The 20,140-nt window shown below is 44.7% G+C and overlaps 1 protein-coding gene across 2 annotated transcripts in view; it reads right to left on the bottom strand.

The window, feature by feature from the left end:
* LOC129857463 (thrombospondin type-1 domain-containing protein 7A-like) overlaps positions 1–20,140 on the bottom strand; it is a 104,227-nt gene that overhangs the window by 18,690 nt on the left and 65,397 nt on the right. For both annotated transcript variants that reach the window (XM_055925727.1, XM_055925728.1), the window contains exons 9-16: positions 19,399–19,657; positions 15,526–15,641; positions 12,724–12,859; positions 11,554–11,657; positions 9,948–10,142; positions 9,263–9,529; positions 1,151–1,330; positions 78–216 (exon numbers count right to left, since the gene is read on the bottom strand). In XM_055925727.1, the coding sequence (XP_055781702.1) occupies positions 78–216; positions 1,151–1,330; positions 9,263–9,529; positions 9,948–10,142; positions 11,554–11,657; positions 12,724–12,859; positions 15,526–15,641; positions 19,399–19,657 (1,396 nt within the window). The remainder of the gene's footprint in view (positions 1–77; positions 217–1,150; positions 1,331–9,262; positions 9,530–9,947; positions 10,143–11,553; positions 11,658–12,723; positions 12,860–15,525; positions 15,642–19,398; positions 19,658–20,140) is intronic.

The raw sequence follows: 20,140 nt of genomic DNA, 5'->3' as shown, positions 1-20,140 counted from the left end.
CTATGAGGGAGTAGAACATTGCTTGGGATGGTTTTATTTAGTGTAAAGTAGTGTGATGTAGTGAAATGGTATAGTACCTGACTTTGCGGGTCTGGACGCCCTCTCCACAGTTCTCCTTCAGGTCCAAGTTGCTGACCTTCCATACACTCCAGGGTTCAGCCACCCACACATACTGACTACAGTCACTAATACATGGCACAACCTCATACACCTGGGGGAAGGCACCAGGCAAGGGATTTGACATGAATATGTCTATGGTTATTACCTCCCTTATCATTGAGTTTGGGTGACAAGAATAGCGTCAATGATATTACTGTGTTGAGATGATCAAGACGTTACCAGAGGTGTTTTGTTAGTGCTTATGTCATCCTTTTTGATCTTACCTCGCTACATATATGAATGTTCTGTACAGTATTATGCAGAAAAAGAGATTCTGTATGTGGGACATTGTTGACAATATGAATTCATAATACTGAAAAGGGTCTTACCTGGGCCTATTGTGTTCATCCGTATCCAGTGTGCATTGTGGAATGAAAGTGGCATAGATTTGGTATAATTGGTATAAATGCAAATATTTTGTATAATTTGGTATATATGCAAATATTGAACTGCTACGATCAAACATTTGATTAATGTGACATTGTAAATAAAGGCTTCCTCTGTGGAGTCCCCTTTAGAGAATTCAAACACTGAGAAGCAGATCAACATGGCTTGAATTTAATCCGCTTCTCTGAATCTATTTCTGTTCATATTGAAGGTAAAATATTTCACTTCTCAAATCAGGAATCAGCCAGCTCACAGAGGCATTAGTGTGGATAGATCCATTTATAGCATCCATTCCTCTGGCTCTCTATTCTACCCAGCAAAAAGCAATTTGGCAATCTAGAGAGAAAGTAACGGAAGGTAATGCAAACTGAATATTTTCATGAATATTTAATTTGTTTCTCTCTCTCCTATGTGTTTGTAATAATGTGTTTCTAACACAAAAACGGTTTTATTTATCACAAACAGTGCCTGAAAAAACAATATTTATATTAAGAAAAAATGGCATCCTTATTAGGAAGTCCCTCAGCTGTCAGACAACATTCTTACAAGTAAACATTAACTCATTTCTACATTAGACAGTCTTGTGAGTGTTTCTCGTGCTGTACCTGGTTGATGTGGTCCAGTTTGGGGCAGGGTCGCCCTCCGTTGTAGGGTTTTTCCCGGAGCCACTTGGAACGCACTTTGACCCCGCTACCACATGACTTGCTGCAGCGGGACCAGTTGGACCACTCGCTGAGCTTACAGTCTGACGGACAGGGGATGATGCACGCCTCCTCAATGTAGCCTGCATGGAGGAGAGAGAGAGTGGTGTGAGAAGGGCCAGGAAAAGATAGGGGCCCATAGAGGCCCTCAGGAGCCCTTCCTTTCCATGGTATAGCATCTATTTTGGTCGGATTGCGATAAGGTTATGACATGTTATAAAACTTAATGGCGTGTTCATGACTTTTTCACGAAGGAATTAAAAGCACTGAGCAAAAATAAAGTGTTACCCATTATGTTTTTGTTTTCTATAATAAACAATAATATAATAATAAACTCGTGTGTCTTGAAAATATTGTATGTGCAACTTGGAGAAAATCCAAGGTGTTCCGTTATCACATGACCAGAAAACCGATACTAGCACCAACATCATGAGCAAATAATGACTCAGCTGTTGATTCACAGAGACGGTCGCTTTTGTGCTAAAACAATAGAGCAACACTCCAGGGTCTCATATGAAGCTGATGTATAAAGTCGGGAAAATACACTTGAGCAGTGGTTTGGGTCGACTGTAAGCTTTTTCATGCAATCTATGTTTCCTCAAGTGGCTGACAGGGTCATGACATGGTAACTGGGTCTGGCTGGCTTAAGCATCTCGCTCTGCGTATTACTCCTGTTTATCTGCATCCCTACATCCCCAAGCCTGATATCCTGTGTCTGTCTCGACAAACACACAGAGGTCGCAGGCTAATTCACTGGAAGAGGTTATCCATGTGAACCACTGGCTACATTTCAGTGGAGAACTACACATTTCTTCTCTATGCTTTCACGAGACGGTTGTTAATGAACTGGAATGTACAGTGTATTGTATAAGTTTGAGGGCTGGGTCTGAACTAAAGCTTCAGGGTTGAAGGCCTGAGGCTGTACTATTGTGTAACAGAATTTCCCTGTGGTCCCATCCAGATGTAATTGGAAAACATCTAAATCAACGAAGTGAACACGCACGGAGACACAATGAAGTGTTTGTGCATAAAATGCACTTTTTGACAACATTCTGTCTTCCTGAAGACTCTCTAGGTGCTGGATGTGTGATTGATTGGAAGCCCTGGCTACTAAACTGCTACCATTGTCAGCAGTATTTAACCCTGGAATCCTGTTCAAACATAGGAGCTCTCTGAGTGATGGGACAGACCACGTGACAGGAAGACGGGGTGGCAGGGAAAGAAGCCTCTCCGATCCCAACAAGGGTGACCCTAGTGGGCCAGTGGCACGTCTTACTGTCATGTGACATCACATACACCAGTGGAGGCTGGTGGGAGGAGCTATAGGAGGACAGACTCATTGTGATGGCTGGAATGGATGAATGGAACGCTTTCAAACACATCAAATCCATATTTTCATGGTATCCAATCGCTAGTAATTACTATCTTGTCTCATCGCTACAACTCCCGTACGGGCTCGGGAGAGACGAAGGTCGAAAGCCATGCGTCCTCCGAAGCACAACCCAACCAAGCCGCACTGCTTCTTTAACACAGCGCGCCTCCAACCCGGAAGCCAGCCGCACCAATGTGTCGGAGGAAACACCTGGAACACCTGCACCTGGCCCCCCTGGTTAGCGCACACTGCGCCCAGCCCGCCACAGGAGTCGCTGGAGCACGATGAGACAAGGAAATCCCTACCGGCCAAAGCCTCCCTAACCCAGACGACGCTAGCCCAATTGTGCGTCGCCCCACGGACCTCCCGGTTGCGGCCGGCTGCGACAGAGCCTGGGTGCGAACCCAGAGACTCTGGTGGCGCAGTTAGCACTGCGATGTAGTGCCCTAGACCACTGCGCCACCCGGGAGGCCAATGGGACAATATTTTAATGTTGCACATCTTTCAGTTGTCTCATTAAACACTTTCAATATTTCTATATGAATTTCTCTAATTTATAGTTGGGTAGAGATTTTTAATTTATAGAAATTTGGAGCTATTGACATTTTAAAATATTGTAACATGCGTGATCTAGTGATGGTCCCTAACTAGCCCCTTACGGATAACGAATGTCAAACCAAATTGACCATGGGCATTACGATTGGTCACGTGCAGCCGTGCGTTCCTGAGTTGATGATTACTTGGGTGCTGCCGGCTGTGGGCAGGATTGAAATAAACCCAACACAAGGAAAACGTATACGCTACCCTTCATTCCGTGACGTACCATTGTTTTCCTAATTATCTCTCAAATCTCAGTTTGGACTTGACTGACTTTATGAGCAAAATTATCCTACTGTAACGGCTTTCTTCCTGGGATGAAGGAGAGGACCAAAATGCAGCGCGGCTAGTGTTCAACATGTTTAATAGACGAATAAACGGTAACACTAATACAAATAACAAAATAACGAATGTGAAAACCGAGACAGCCCTATCTGGTGCAGACAAAACACAGAGACAGGAAACAACCACCCACAATCCCCAACACAAAACAAGCCACCTAGATATGATTCTCAATCAGGGACAACGATTGACAGCTGCCTCTGATTGAGAACCATATCAGGCTGAACATAGAAACAGACAAACTAGACACACAACATAGAATGCCCACCCAGCTCACGTCCTGACCAACTCTAAAACAAGCAACACACATAAGAACTATGGTCAGGACGTGACACCTACTTACACTTTGCAGTAAATTTTGACACTAGACCAAATGTTTCTGACTAATATCGATGCCACATAGGCTATTTTCTACCAGAGAAGTTGTTTATTGCCTTCAATTTCTCTTTAAGCCAGCCCAATGATCTGAAATCATCCCTTATGCCATCTAGTTAGTTCATGGACCCTCACAAATGTGTTCATCCCCTATACATCTACATTATCCCCCTGCTGCAGTTCTGCTCCAACACTGGCAATTCCAATCAGTGGTATTAGACCAGAGGTAAACATACAGAGAATGTCTATACATGTCTGATTAGTACTACAGCCACAGTGTAAAGACAGTTTCAAACCAAAACACATTTTGATGTGTAGTTGTCCGCTGTGTGTAAGCAGGGGTGTGGTCGAATGGGAGGATATGAAGTGGGAGAAACACTGCATATTGTATCACATTTCTTGAGGGATCCATAGAAAGGATGTGTTGCTATTTAAATCAGAACTTTTCTGTTCCACAGCACAGCTTAGATTTAGCACAACCCATTGCGTTCACCAGATTTTTCTGCTGCATCATTTCAGCAGTTTGGAAGTGCCCCAATCATCTCTTAATACCATGGCAGCCCCTCCTCCTCCCACTACATTAGCTAACCCTAATCCTCAACAGCACTCTCCTGCTCATGTAGAGAAGTTCACTAGCCCTTACGAATACGTCGGCCCCCAATCGCCTCCAACTAAACCACATCACAACCTCACACACTGCTAGAGGTTACTGGTCCTTAGCAACATGTCCGCCTTACTACAAGCCTTCACCTGTAGCGCAGATTCCCACAGTGACTTCATTCCCTCTTAACCACCCAATTCCTGTCAAGTCAAGGCCAAGCATCTCAAAGCCATCCCTATAGTATATAAATCATAGAAAAGGGCATGGCCGAGTTACAAAGTACAGAATCCATACTAGGAACGTTGTCAAGGTGAGGCGTGAAGTCTAAGGAGGAGGAATGGCAAGGTTCCTAATATGGATTCTGTACACATGGTCGCTAGTCAGTATCCCAACCAACACCTTTCAACCCACCATGGAGACTTGAACAACTCACATGTGAAACGTTAACTCCAAAAGAAGAATGGGGACAACTCCATAGACTCCAACAAATCAGCAGTAGATGATCTTGTTACGTCAAAGCATCACCACTTGAGTCCAAGACTTTAAAAAGGGTGAACAGTAAAAGGACTGTGCATGTCGTCGCTGTGAGCAACACAGCCTTTTAGCGTTAACCCTCGCCTCTGTTGATATCTGGGGGGAATAGAGATAACTACATTCGATGATCTCTATCTCAGCCTTGGGAAATATGTCACCATACACACAGTGATGGAGAGGACAGTGTTTCCTCTTCTATTCATATTAACCCTGATAATGGGAGGAAGATCGAGGGAGAGAGAGGGAGAGAGAGGGAGAGAGAGGGAGAGATATCGAGAGAGAAAAAGAGAGAGGGAGATGACCACTGTGACTGACCCAAACTTAAGGAAAGCTTTGACTATGTACAGACTCAGTTAGCATAGCCTTGCTATTGAGAAAGGCCGCCGTAGGCAGACCTGGCTCTCAAGAGAAGACAGGCTATGTGCACACTGCCCACAAAATGAGGTGGAAACTGAGCTGCACTTCCTAACCTCCTGCCCAATGTATGACCATATTAGACACACATATTTACCTCAGATTACACAGATTCACAAAGAATTCGAAAACAAACCCGATTTTGATAAACTCCCATATCTACTGGATGAAATACCAGTGTCCCATCACAGCAGCAATATTTGTGAGCTGTTGCCACGAGAAAAGGTCAACCAGTGAAGAACAAACACTACTGTAAATACAACCCATATTTATGCTTATTTATTTTCCCTTTTGTACTTGAACCATTTGTACTCTGTACTTTTACCATCACTACAACACTGTATATATACATAATATGACATTTGAAATGTCTTTATTCTTTTGGAACTTCTGTGAGTGAAATGTTTACTGTTCATTTTTTATGTTTATTTCTGTCACGCCCTGACCTTAGAGAGCTTTTTATGTCTCTATTTTGGTTTGGTCAGGGTGTGATTTGGGTGGGCATTCTATGTTCATTTTTCTATGTGTTGTATTTCTTTGGTTTGGCCGGCTATGGTTCTCAATCAGGGACAGCTGTCTATCGTTGTCTCTGATTGGGAACCATACTTAGGTAGCATTTTCCCACCTGTGTTTTGTGGGTAGTTATTTTCTGTTTAGTGTTTTTCTGCACCTGACAGGACTGTTTTGGTTTCGTTTCTTACTTTGTTATTTTGTTCTAGTGTTCAGTGTAAATAAAAATCATGAACACTTACTACGCTGCGCTTTGGTCCGATCCTTCTTCATGCAACGATGAGCGTTACAGAACTACCCACCACCAAAGGACCAAGCAGCGTGGTAAGAAGGAGGACTGGACATGGGAGGACATTTTAAATGGCAAGGGATCCTGGACGTGGGAGGAGATCCTGGCCGGGAAGGATCGCCTGCCCTGGGAGCAGGTAGAAGCAGAGAGGAAGGCGAAGGCAGCAGCTAAAGCGGAGCGGCAATGTTATGAGGGAACACGACTGGCAAGGAAGGCCGAGAGGCAGCCCCCAATTTTTGGGGGGGTGGCACATGGGGAGTGTGGCAGATCAGGTTGGAGACTTGAGCCAACTCCCCGTGCTTACCGTGGCGAGCATGTGACTGGTCAGGCCCCGTGCTATGCGGTGATGCGCACTGTGTCTCGGCCGAGCATTCACAGGCCGGTGTGCTCAGTGCCAGCGTCCCGCATTTGCCGGGTGGAAGTGGGCATCCAGCCAGAACAAGTGGTGCCAGCTCTGCGCTCGAGACCGCCAGTGCGCCTCCACGGCCCAGTGTATCCGGTGCCTCGGCCAAGGAAGAGGCATCCTGTATGTCTCCCCAGCCTGGTGAGTCCTGTGCCTACTCCTAGACCCAGGTCTCCTGTGTGTCTCCCCAGCCTGGTGAGTCCTGTGCCTGTGCCCAGCCCGGAGCCTCCAGAGACGGCCTCCAGCCCGGAGCCTCCAGAGACAGCCTCCAGCCCGGCGCCTCCAGAGACGGCCACCAGCCCGGGGCCTCCAGAGACGGCCACCAGCCCGGGGCCTCCAGAGACGGCCACCAGCCCGGGGCCTCCAGAGACGGCCACCAGCCCGGGGCCTCCAGCGACGTCCTCCAGTCCGGGGCCTCCGACTTCCTTCGTTGGAGGCCTCATGCCATGGATCCTCACCGGAGGCTTCGTGCCATGGATCCTCACAGGAGGCTTCGTGCCATGGATCCTCACAGGAGGCTTCGTGCCATGGATCATCAATGGAGGCTTCGTGCCATGGATCATCAATGGAGGCTTCGTGCCATGGATAATCAATGGAGGCTTCGTGCCATGGATCATCACTGCAGGCTTCGTGCCATGGATCATCACTGGAGGCTTCTTGACATGGATCATCACTGGAGGCTTTGTGCCATGGATCATCACTGGAGGCTTCGTGCCATGGATCATCACTGGATTGGAGAGACACACAGAAGGCCTGGCTCTGGTTGAAAGCACAGAACTCACCAGGCTGGGGAGACATGCAGGAGGCCTTGTCCTTGGCCAAGGCACCGGATGCACTGGACCGTGGAGGCGCACTGGCGGTCTCGAGCGCAGAGCTAGCACCACTCGTCCTGGCTGGATCCCCCCAGTAGCCCGGCAAGTGCGGGGAGTTGGAATAGGCACTGGGATGTGCTGTCGAACTGGAGACACCGTGCGTAGGGCTGGTGCAGAATACCGCGGACCGAGGAGACGCACAGGAGACCAGATGCGCTGAGCCGGCATCATCCTTCCTGGCTCGAGGCCCACTCTAGCCCGGCCAATTCGAGGACCTGCGATGTAACGTACTGGGCTAAGCACACGTACTGGAGACACCGTGCGCTCCACCTCATAACACGGTGCCTGACCAGTACGACGCTCGCCACGGTAAGCACGGGGAGTTGGCTCAGGTCTCCTACCTGAGTCCGCCAATCTACCCGTGTGCCCCCCCAAAAAAGATTCTGGGGCTGCCTCTCGTGCCCGTTACCTCGCGCCAATTCCTCGTAGTAGTGCCCGGCTGTGCCTAGGGTCCTTTGCCGTCCAAGATTTCCTCCCATGTCCAGGAGTCCATGTCCCTCTGCTACTGGTTACCACACTGCTTGGTCCTTTTTTGGTGAGTGGTTCTGTAACGGACCTCCTCTTTGTCTGAGGAGGAGTAGCAAGGATCGGACCAATGTGCAGCGTGGTAAGTGTCCATAATGAGATATTTAATAATAATTCAACAGAACACTGAACACAATTACAAACAAACAACCGAAACAGTCCCGTATGGTACTAACACAGGAAACAACCACCCACAAAATACAATAGAAAACAGGCTACCTAAATATGGCTCCCAATCAGAGACAACGACTGACACCGGCCTCTGATTGAGAACCATACTAGGCCAAACACATAGAAATATAACAACAGAACAAAACATAGAAAAACAACATAGATTGCCCACCCTAACTCACGCCCTGACCAACTAAAATAAAGGCATAAAAAAGGAACTAAGGTCAGAACGTGACATTTGGCTCTGTTCAGAAATGCATGACACTGATGTGTTCATTTCTACACCTCGCTCTGTGCTACTGCTTATATCAGTGCATGTCTTCAAAATTCAACTATTCTAAAAGCAATTTGTCTGCATGTGTCAAATTAGAGATGGTATCGAGTGTTCCTTTGCGCTTCATGTTTTAAGAACATGGAGATAAGAGCGATTCAGATAAGAAAAGTTCAGACAAGAATGTTAGAGAAACGAAATCATGTCAAATTCAGTTTGAAAAAATATATGTTTTTAAAAATAGTAATATTCATGAGTCAGAGAACTTTGAAAGTGGTGAAACAACTTCAATTCTAATACAGATATTGCAACGTTTTGTACACACAGTGCTTACTGAATCACTGAAATCATCACTGGAGAGGAACCTAACAACCCAGTCGACCCACATCCCCGCCCTTGGCATCAAACCAAGCACTGTAGCTGTGATTTGGGGCAGATTTGGTGCTGGCAGTCATTATAAGAGATCAGGGGTCATGGTTAACGGAGCAATGCATGATGCCATTAGGTTGCACTCTCTCTGTGTGTGTATTCGTGTGTGAGTATTAATGTGTGTGTATTAGTGTGTGTGTATTAGTGTGTGTGTATTAGTGTGTGAGGGGCTCAGGGGGGATTTACGGCGAGTCAACTTCCCCCTGGGGGGTACACACACACACCACACACCACACACACACACACACACACACACACACACACACACACACACACACACACACACACACACACAACAACTCCACCCCACCGTGGCTGTTGCATCGTGAGGTCTCCACCAGTCTGTTGTCCTGGTCGTAACACACCATGGCCTGGTAACGGTAGCCCTGGCCACACTCCTTGACGTTCCCCTGGACCTTCATGCCCAGGAGGCTCTCCACCCGGTCTCCCCCGGCCAGGATGCAGTCGGACCAGTTGCCCACGGGCTGGGCGTTGTACTTGTCACACGGGCAGTACTGGGTCTCGCTCAGAGGGTACATCTGGGTGTTCTTACACTTGTCCTTCTTCTTGCTTCTCCCTGGGGTGGAGAGAGGATAGGGGTTAATAGGTATGACGTTTGTGTTTGTGTGTGTCTGTCTGACTTCCTGTCTGCCATGTGCAATTTAAAAGCCGAACTCCATCCTGTCACTAGGCATTAATATGCATCATTATGTTCTCATTGAGTAACATGTAAATATTCCACATCCAGATTAATTGGACCAGACCTCGTTAAAATTCTCAGGCTGCTCCCCAGAACAAGAGACTTGATCTAATAGTTGCTAATAGCATCTATGCTGCACTCTAGCAGGCTACATGCTACTTACCCTTCTCGCAAGGTCATAGCGTAAACTGAATCACTCATGCTCCTTATAAGCTATAGAGCTTCCTTAATGGACTGCCACTGTGCAAAGGTGCGATACTGCCAAAAGTCCACACATTTTGTTACTATTCCTCACCTACAAGTAACCTCTTCCTGGTTCGGACCCCCACACAGTCAGCTGTGCAGGACGAGAACTTGGACCAGTTGGTGAGCTGGCAATCGTCCTGGCATGGGAGCTGGCACCGCTGAGTGATGGGGGGCATGGTGTTGGCAAACTTCAGACACTCTCCAATGTCTGCCTGCACTCCGTCCAGTTGGCGACAGGACACGGCTGTGTGGGGATATCAAAGGCACAGTGTCCCTTACAGGGTTGGTGGCCATTTTGTCTGGGTCACAGAGATTTAGCAGGAATGGAGACATTGATTGGTTCGGTAGGGTTGCAGAAAAGGTATACTATATAATACAGGGTGGTTGTCAGTTGAACACAGCCTCAGGCAGACAGTTTTTTTATACTGCCAGTAACAACTCCGAAGGAAAAATTATGGTCAAATATAAATAACAATCAATACATGTTCAATGTTAATATGTCAAATATGTTGTGTTTTGATTAAAAGGACATTACTGGAGATATTGCAATACGTGCTTTTCGTTATGCTGTAGACACTCAAGATAATATTATTTTTCTACCCCAAAGTAACCTACAAGCAGAGTTCTGCTCAAACTCCCTTGGGCCTCTGTTGACTCTATACGTTTGGATTGCTGTAGTCTGTTGATATGTGTGGGGTTGTTTGTGGTGGCATGTGTGTTGGCAGTGAGTGTGACTGGCGGTCAGGAGTGTTCCAGCTCCCCCCAGGTACACAGCAGTGAGACGCTGTGATAAGCTGTGAGACGCCCCAGGGGTAAAGAGGCACTATGTCTCAGCATGTCTCAGAGAATGACAAACAGTGACCTGGACTCTTTAGAACCCAGGGATGTTAACGTCTACTATCACAGGCTATGAGAGTCAGCCCAACACTACAGGAGGATTGTGGATGTCAGATCGTTTCTATGAAGCAAAGGAAATTGTAATGTGTCTCTTTCCATTTATATTCATATTAGCACTTAACAAGTGGCAATTTACAACATTGCCACTGACAATAGTTCTCCATTGAAGCTATACAACAATGGAATTATTGTGACCTGAAAAAACACGTTTCCAATACTTTGTAGTACAGCTTCTGTTATCTACAGTAGGCGAACCGTTCCTGTACGCAAGTAAAAAGTATGCTTCAATATGCTGCCATATGGTGTTTGCTTACAATTGAAACATATTTACAGGTTGTAGTTAGCCAGAGGGGGAATGTAGCAGCTCTCCCAAATGGAGCTGTGATTAAAGCTGCGTGAAAAGAGCCTAAGGTACCTGGGTACTAAGAAACACCAACTGTCTCAAGCAAGGTGGATGCCTAGTCATGAACACATTGACATCCTAAATTCACTGAGGGATGACAAATGGTGTCCTCAGTGCTGTGGGGAGTGTCAACCCCAGTTCATGTCTCCGTCTAAAGAGGGGAATTTGACAAGTGGCTTAAGAAGCACAATTTGCCTCTCCTAACCTTGCCAAATCCATCTGTTTTCTCCTGGCTGAGATTCAGAGGCCACAAAGAATGTCAATTTCATTGTGGATGTTCAAATTGGATAGAAGAGAAAGTAATAGAAGGGGATTTGTGAAGGAAAAAAGAGACGGTTAAAGGATGTCATTTCACCTCTTGTTTGAAGACCTGGTCCACATGTCTCCTGAGCCCCTGGGCTGTCCTCCCTGATGTACCATGGCACCAATTGACACCTTCTCCATTTGTGTGACTTCCACCTGCATTAGAGGAAGTATTGTGATGATGATGATTGTGATAATGATAGCGATGTTGAACGTGATGATGATCATCAAGTCAATGTCAACATAATCATTAAAATCATCATATTCAACATTAACATTATCAGCAGACAGTAGAGGTAATTAGTGTATAATACCAATACACTTTATGAGTAAGAGTTGCTAACGATAGTAGCAATAGTATCACCATTGGTGTAATCATATCCATGTACAGTGACTTCCGAAAGTATTCATACCCCTTGACTTATTCCACATATTGTTGTGTTACATCCTGAATTCAGAATAGAGTATATAAAAAAAAATCTCACACATCTGCACACAATACCCCATAATGACAAAGTGAAAACATATTTTTCGAAATTTTTGTACATTTATTGAACATTAAATGAGAGAAATATCTCATTGACATAAGTATTCACACCCCAATATACGTATGTCAGAATCACCTTAGGAAGCGATTACAGCTGTGAGTCTTTCTGGGTAAGTCTCTAAGAGCTTTGGACACCTGGATTGTACAATATTTGCACATTGTTCTTTTTTTAAATATCCAAGCTCTGTCAAGTTGGTTGTTGATCATTGCTAGACAGCAATTTTCAAGTCTTGCCACAGATTTTCTAGCCGATTTAAGTCAAAACTGTAACTTGGCCACAAAGGAACATTCCATGTTGTCTTGGTAAGCAACTCCAGTGTATATTTGACCTTGTGTTTTAGGTTAATGTCTTCTTGCTGGGTCCATGCAACTCATTATGTGACTTGTTAAGCACGTTTTTACTCATGAACTTAGGCTTGCCATAACAAAGGGGTTGAATACTTATTGACTCAAGACATTTTAGCTTTCATTTTTTATTCATTTGTAAAATAGTCTAAAAACATAGTTCCACGTTGACATTATGGGGTATTGTGTGTAGATCAGTGACGCACAGTCTAAATTTAATCAATTTGAAAGTTCAGGCTGTAAAACAACAAAATATGGGAAAAGTCAAGGGGTGTGAATACATTCTGAAGGCACTGTATAACTGTCAGTGTTCTTGGTACTGTGCTGTACCTGTAACCAGGGCAGACTTTAGGAGCCTCACAGTCTTTCTCCTCCTCCAGCACCTCAGGACAGTCTTGACCCCCGTTGGCTGGCAGCTGGAGGATGACGCGATTTCTTGACTGCTTCTTCTTCTGAATGTTACCAGCTGCCAAAGCAAATGGAGCATTACTTTAATTCTATATTATAATTAGATTTTCAAACACCGGAACTGTGTCACAGTCCCTAAACCTGTCTGGCTCAGTGTTGGACTGTCTGTCACAGTGTACACCTCTCTCACTCATGGAGAGTGAAGTAGAGCTAGAGCTAGGTCACAAGGTTATGCAACTTTCCCCCTCACTACGGCGCTAGATAGAACTTTGTGGAATAACGCAGATCTATGAAAAAAAATATATATGTTCTTTCACAGAGAACAAGCTTTATTCGGGAAGTCCAATCGATTGTGAGATAAATTTGGGTCGTGGGATCACAATTCTTACCTTTTCTAAGATCTCTGCCAAGCAGGGAGGAAAAATCTACCCAGGACTTAATGCACACATGCACGAGGGAACTCCTCATAAACACTACACTGTCACCGGCAGTTTTCCAAATACATCAGGACATCCTCCTTTTACTATATTGTCAGAAGCATCATCAGACCTTGGTAGTTTCATATCTCTCTTTCAATGCATTTCTCTGGAAACCAAGCAGACGCTTGAGAAACATGGATAAATGTCTAATTCTGATGTGAGACTGTGAGAGCTGGTAGCTTTTATGAGCTCGAGAAATGGAGCAAACTTTCCAGCACCTTTTAGATAAGAAAATATTTGTCTACCATTCTGTCATGTCAACCATCCATCCAAATCAAATAATTCCATGTGTCCGCCTTTGTCTTTCTAAACATTCACTCACGTAGCCTATTCCATGATATGGGATAATCCAAAGAGCAACACAACAGCTGTTGATAGCCTTTGCTATATATAATCAACACACAATTTTCAAAGACTATGGTATTTGATGCAAACATATAAAAATACTTTTGCATTTGATTAAATCACATCACATTCTCTTGTTCGCTCAAGGAAGGCAATTTGGCCCTGGCTTGCAAATGAAATATGCAATTTCGTTGTCATTACAGAACGTAGATTATTTTTGTAGATCTGCATTATTCCACAAAGTTCTATCTAGCGCTGCAGTGAGGGGGAGGGTCGCATAACCTTGTGACCTAGCTCTAGCTCTACTTCACTCTCCATGAGTGAGAGAGGTGTACACTGTGACAGAGTCCAACACTGAGCCAGACAGGTTTAGGTACTTTGACAAATTTCAGAAATTTGCCGTTGTTCCCCTTTAAATTACTTTGAGACATTCCATGTCAAACTGACATATTCAGGGCAGAGTGGGCGAATGTTGATTGCTTTATAGTTGCAGTAAAATCAACATAGTCGTCAAGTCCAAATCTAATGATGAAGTAACATGAACAAGATGGATGCTTTCCCCACAATCAGCGGTATTCCCAATAGACACACCCGTTGAATAAACACAATTAGGAACTATAAAGTTCTGCCAGAGCTCTGACTATAGAGCAGTGGTTCTCAATCCTGGTCCTGGGGACCCAAAGAGGTGCACATTTTTGTTTTTGCCCTAGCACTACACACCTGATTAAAATAATCAACTCATAATCAGACTTGGATGAATTAAATCCGGTGTGTATTGCTAGGGCAAAAACAAAAATGTGCACCCCTTTGGGTCCCCAGGACCAGGATTTGAGGACCACTGATCTAGACTGATTAAGATGTAGTTTTATGGTCCAGGATTGGCGAATCATATTATATGAGTGCATTACAGGACTCTGTGTATCCCTGACCTTTACTTTCAACCAGTGTGGGTAGGAGGCGGGTCATCCTATACAGCAGGAGAACATCAGCACTGCTATCAAAATATACGACTGCGACTGTGTGTGGCGAGGGCCAAAGATTTATGCTCTCATGCCAAATAAAGAGGTCATCAAAATCTGAACGATGATGATTTCATCCCATAAATCAATGTAATGCATTCAACAATGCCCTCCAGCTGTGGCCATGGCTGTCTGACAAAGGTGACCTGGTCTGAAGGCGTTTTTATTACAGCATGAAAACAACAATAACAACAACAACATGACACCCTGTCACTTGTAGCCACAGGCTAGTATGTTTTCTGGGTTGCACTAAATTAGGTCATCCTAAGGTCATCCTACATGTCAATCTGTCAAATGAAATATCCGTAATGAAACGAGAGTAATACAATTTAAGGAAACTGTAATGAGTCGTTTACATTGCATGCATCACCCAATTGGTGCCAGTTTCCTTACTCGTCCCAGTTTTACATTGGTTTATAATATAAATTACCTCCAAATGATGCTTCATGATAACAGCTGACATGCATAATATTCATCCAACTAGTTGGATAAGCAAGACATTCATTTTAGGAAAGCATTTTTGGTCCATAGTTCTTAGTTCCCAAGAGACTTACAATGAACAGGTACAGATGTATGATATTAATTTGAGCCAGTTTGCTACAGCAGGAAAACAATCCCGCAGCAACAGAAAATGTGAATTATTATTATGTGAATTATAATTAATAGACATTTTTTGTAGGGGTTGATATGTTTTTCGTAATGGAAAATGAAGTCTGAAATTTCAGTGGAAATTATAAACTTTCAAAGCCTTTTAAGCCTCAAATACACTGCATAGCAGGTAAGTTCTCCTGCAACAGGGCGATCAAATTAAGATCCTACATCTGTAGGGTTGTTATTTGTGTGGATGTCTTTGCACAGTAGCTTGAATTCTTCTTTCATACCTGCATCACAGCTGGGAGAGCACTGGGACCAGTCGCTGAAGGGGGTGACGATGCAGTCCTTCTTACAGGGCATTCGACAGGGTCGCACTGTGCCTGGACGAGGACTCTCAGGACACCTACATGGTAAACATACACACACTACTGGTAACACATGCAAACATATAGCTGGTAACACACAGACGCAGGCTTCTCACTTTGGCTGCAGGAATTCAAATGACTAATCCGATTAGCCAAGAGCCATGGAGCTATCGAGGGACAGTGGTAGATTCTTGGCTTGGAAGATAGTCCTCTCAGAAAGTACGTTAACCTGCTTGGTTTCCTACTATGCCGGGTTATTTTTGTAAAACCACTTGGCTTTTACAGAGCGAAATCCAGTGTTTCTGAAGCACAAACTAGGACAACAGGAAGCAACTGTCTGTTAAGAAGTCCTATGTCTAATGTCCATGTCAATCTATGGTACCACTGACAGATAAGGAAAGAGAAGATCATGTTATGTCTTATGTAGGGCAATGTAAACATTACCTACAGTATACGGCTTTGGCAGCCTTTGTTAATATTCATTCCTCTTAAATGGAGAATCTGCATTTAATTCCTCCAGGCTAGATTCAGTTCACTATAGATAAGACCCTCCATGGGATCCCTTCCCGTTTTAAATTGATTCTATTACTGGACGATAATCCGTTAGATCGCTGGGATTGTGGTTGGAGCTGGTCTTCATATTTAACGGACAAAGGGTTATATGTAATCTTCAGCCTATAGTTATAAGTACCTCTGATCCCCAGTGAATGGCCACTGGATGAAGATAAACGGGGGAAAATTGTCCGTCTACATCAAGTAATCGGATTTTTCGGAACATGGGCTCTCCTGGGGCTTTTTAAGTGATGTTCCGGCTCTATTTCCTCATCCTATTGCTGAGATAACATAGATAGCCGAGCTAGCGCTGATCATCTGGCTCAGGTTTACACACTGGGAGTAGGAGCACTGTCTTCTTCTGGGGTTGCTCCACTCGTTAGCACCGTGTCGTCAGGGAGAAATAGGGTGCCTCACACGCACAATGTAATAGTGCAGCAGGCAGCCATGCGAAGAGAGGAGAGATTTATGTTTAATACCAATAGAGAGAGAGCTAAATCCCTCTTTAGTGAGACAAATCCTCTGGCACGTTCGTACACTGTTTCTACACTCCAAAGCAGTGCTCAGGGATGGAGAATAGAGAGCTGCTGATGATGATAAATATGGGTCAGGCTTGGATCAAATCAGTTCTTATTTCCTCTTCAGGTTTAAAGAGTTTACACAGATTAACTGCATTAGCAACAGGTGCAAAGGTCATGGGAACCTGTTTAAGGACAAGCTACTTCAAAGACTTCAAAAGAGAAGCCCACAGGTAGCAATCATGTAGGCAAAACAATAGAAGATGAGACACAACAACATGACCCAGATTGAGCTTTTGAGCTGAGCAATATGCACCTCACTACACCTCACAGAACGAATGCTGAACTAATGCTCGAGCAGACAGAAACATCCCTACTGTTCCCTTTCAGTTTTAACGACGTTCCAGACGAAACATGGTCAAATACGAGACACAGCAACATGACCCCAGATTGAGTGGTTGACCCGAGCCCTTAACTACCTCACGTAACTAATGCTTAACTAATGCTGAACTAATGCTCCAGCAGACAGAAACATTCCTACTGTTCCCTGTTACTTTAATTGTATTTTAGGCCAGGTGTAATGGTAGGTATTATGCGAATTTGGATGCTAAAAATGTAATTACATTCTCATAAAAAAAACAGGCCATGTTCATTGCCAGAACACGACACCGACGCCACAGAAAACTCCGTCTTCACTGCTATTGAAGTATGCAGACTTTTCGACTAGTCATTAGATTATCCAATTAAAGCATCCTCTGGTTTAAGCCGACTTGTTTTCCCTGCTAGTGTTAATGATCTTTAAATTTAATGATTTGTAGTGAGGCAAGAAACACAACATTTACTCTGAGTCTGTCCCACAGCACATCATTAAGAAGAGTCTGCCAGGGTAATGTTTTTGTTCTGCTATTTTCCATTATCGCTTCAATAATCTGTTCGGCGAGAGGTTCTTCAAAATGAGCATGCTGTGTGGTTGAACAGAGAGTGAAGAAACATTGCAACCCACAACATTTTAAGAGACTGCAAAAGCACACAAAGCCTGGCACAAAATGGTAAGCACTAATTAAATTCACTATTAAAAAGTACAACAGCAAACAAAACATGATTTGTTTAATATTCGAGGAGACAACGGCTCCGGCTTTGCGCACGTTTCTTTGGCCTCTGTCTCGACAGCTTTCAACCATCTGTCACTGTCATCCACAGTGACTTAACACAGTTGTCGTTAGGACACATCCACGTAATTGACTATGACTGTCAAACACTATCACAATTATTCATCCCAACTCCTTTTCCGACAGTCCAAGTAAGCATCGGTGCGATCACACAAAAGCATCGGACGTCAATCCCCATGCAAATTGTCACAATCAATAAACCAAGATGTTTTAGTTCCAAATCCCCCTGCAGTACTCTGTATATAGACTGATAGAAGCGTATGCCTGAGGGAGTGACATATTTGTCTCTGAGAGACTCTCTTCTCTATTGGGCTTTGACAGTGTGTGTGTGGTGACACTGTGTGAGGTTCACTGCCTCGGGGTGTGTGAAGACAGCGCTGAGCCCTCTGTGAGTGAACTGGAGCACATCTGCATACACACCAGCGAGGCAGACGTGTGTTCGTTTGCTCTGCCAGGTTCCTGGGGGAGCGCTAATCAAACCTACCTGCCAAGTAGGATGGTGGGAAGAGAAGACACAGGTGGAAAAATAACAACTAGAGACCATGTCAAGTTACAATGCAGCGCACTGAGTGCAGGCAGGGTGAAACCACCTCTACACTTAAGCTAGATAGCTGGTGGGCTTAGTGGTTCAGTTTCGAGATGATTCCACACCATCTCTCCCAAGCAAATGGAAAAGATTGGCACCAATTGGACATGGACGCACCCTGACATAAGACCACTTTTGAAGTCTTCCAATGACTGACAAATATTGATTTTAGAATGAACTATCCCTTCACAACAAAGGACTTAAAGACAAAGCACTGAGAGAAGGCACTTTTGGAGCTTTGCCAGCTTTAGCGGTCTTAACCTAATCCACCATGACAGGGGAAAGCCTCTTTAAGAGCAATAGTGGCTTGAAAGAATGCCAAACATGCAGGAAAGTTATTTCATAACAAAGGCAAAATACAATGGCCTTAAAATGATATGTACTCCATAGTAAAGCCTAAAATGGCTCAGCACCTTGGACTGGGAGGTTTTATCCTGCCAGGTGGAAATTACTTCAGGACCTTGGATAGCAGATCCGTAAACTGTATACTTACGGTTAAGATTTCTGGATCTTAAATACAGCAGGTTAATTAGTTAAATAATCGTAACATCCCACATAGATAAGCCTAGCAAAGAAAATCAGCACCCCGTGCAAGAGCACAACTTTAGGCTAACTGTAAACTAAACTTATTGATGCATTTTGAGGTTGCGGTGTATGTTCTGCATTGCAAACCATAGACATCCTGCATCTCTCATCTTGTGGTGATTTAATTGCCGTAAAGAATCAAAGCCACTTAATTACTGTCATTATCATCAGTGGGAAATTACACAGGCCTAAATGAACAGGGCTAATTAGCCTGTTTGGGACGGCATATATTTATTTATCTGTGTTTGCCTGTGGAGTAGAGACAGGGCTTGAGAGCTGCTCTTCATACTGTACGACTTCTTGTCATACCTCACTCACTCACTCACTCACTCACTCACTCACTCACTCACGCACGCGTACACACCTAGGGCCTAAATGTTCTTACTTCTTGGGCGGCACCTGTCCCACGTTGACCCGTACACAGATGACCTTGCGTGTCTGCATGCCCTGGGAACAAGGGCCCTGCCCACTGGTGTTGGGGCCGGCAGCAGACCTGGGGCCAGTGGTGGTGTTGAGGGCTGAGGCTGAGGGGTCTTCAGTACAGGGGCCCCAGGGGCCAGTCTGCCAGTGGTACACCGTACATGCATGCTCATTGCAGTTACGCACCTCCTGCAGGGAACTGCTGTTGGGGCACATGCCACCACCTAGGAACATGCACGCACACACGCACACACAAACGCACAAACAAACGCACACAGATAGAAAGGGCGAGCTGAAAAGTTACTTTATAGAGGTTCGGCATTGTGCACAATGACAGTGCAGCATATAAAAAGCAATAAGTTCAAATTCTCTACCGCACCACACACATATACAGGTTAGTCCCAATGTCATCAGTCAAGGAGGCTCTGGCTTATACATGAAGCCCTTAAATAATGACAGATTCTGCCATGACAAAGTCTGAAAGATTCAGCCAGTTATTGATAGTGACAGTCCATGATGGTGTTGAAAGACTTGACCTCCCCCGGTGATTGACAATGCATTTTAATCCTCCAGCCCACTTTGAGGCTCAGACGATTCATCTCCTCCTACTGCTAGTTGCAAGTCTGATTACCAACCCACTTCTCCACCTCTGTTGGATTTACAACATCCAACACATCCAACATCACTCTGTCCCTTCCTCACCTCTC

The sequence above is a fragment of the Salvelinus fontinalis genome, chromosome 6 (assembly GCF_029448725.1).
Source record: "Salvelinus fontinalis isolate EN_2023a chromosome 6, ASM2944872v1, whole genome shotgun sequence".
NCBI classification, from domain to species: Eukaryota; Metazoa; Chordata; class Actinopteri; order Salmoniformes; family Salmonidae; genus Salvelinus; species Salvelinus fontinalis.
The sequence above is the reverse complement of the archived record's forward strand: the minus strand, read 5'-3'. Positions and strand labels throughout refer to the sequence as shown.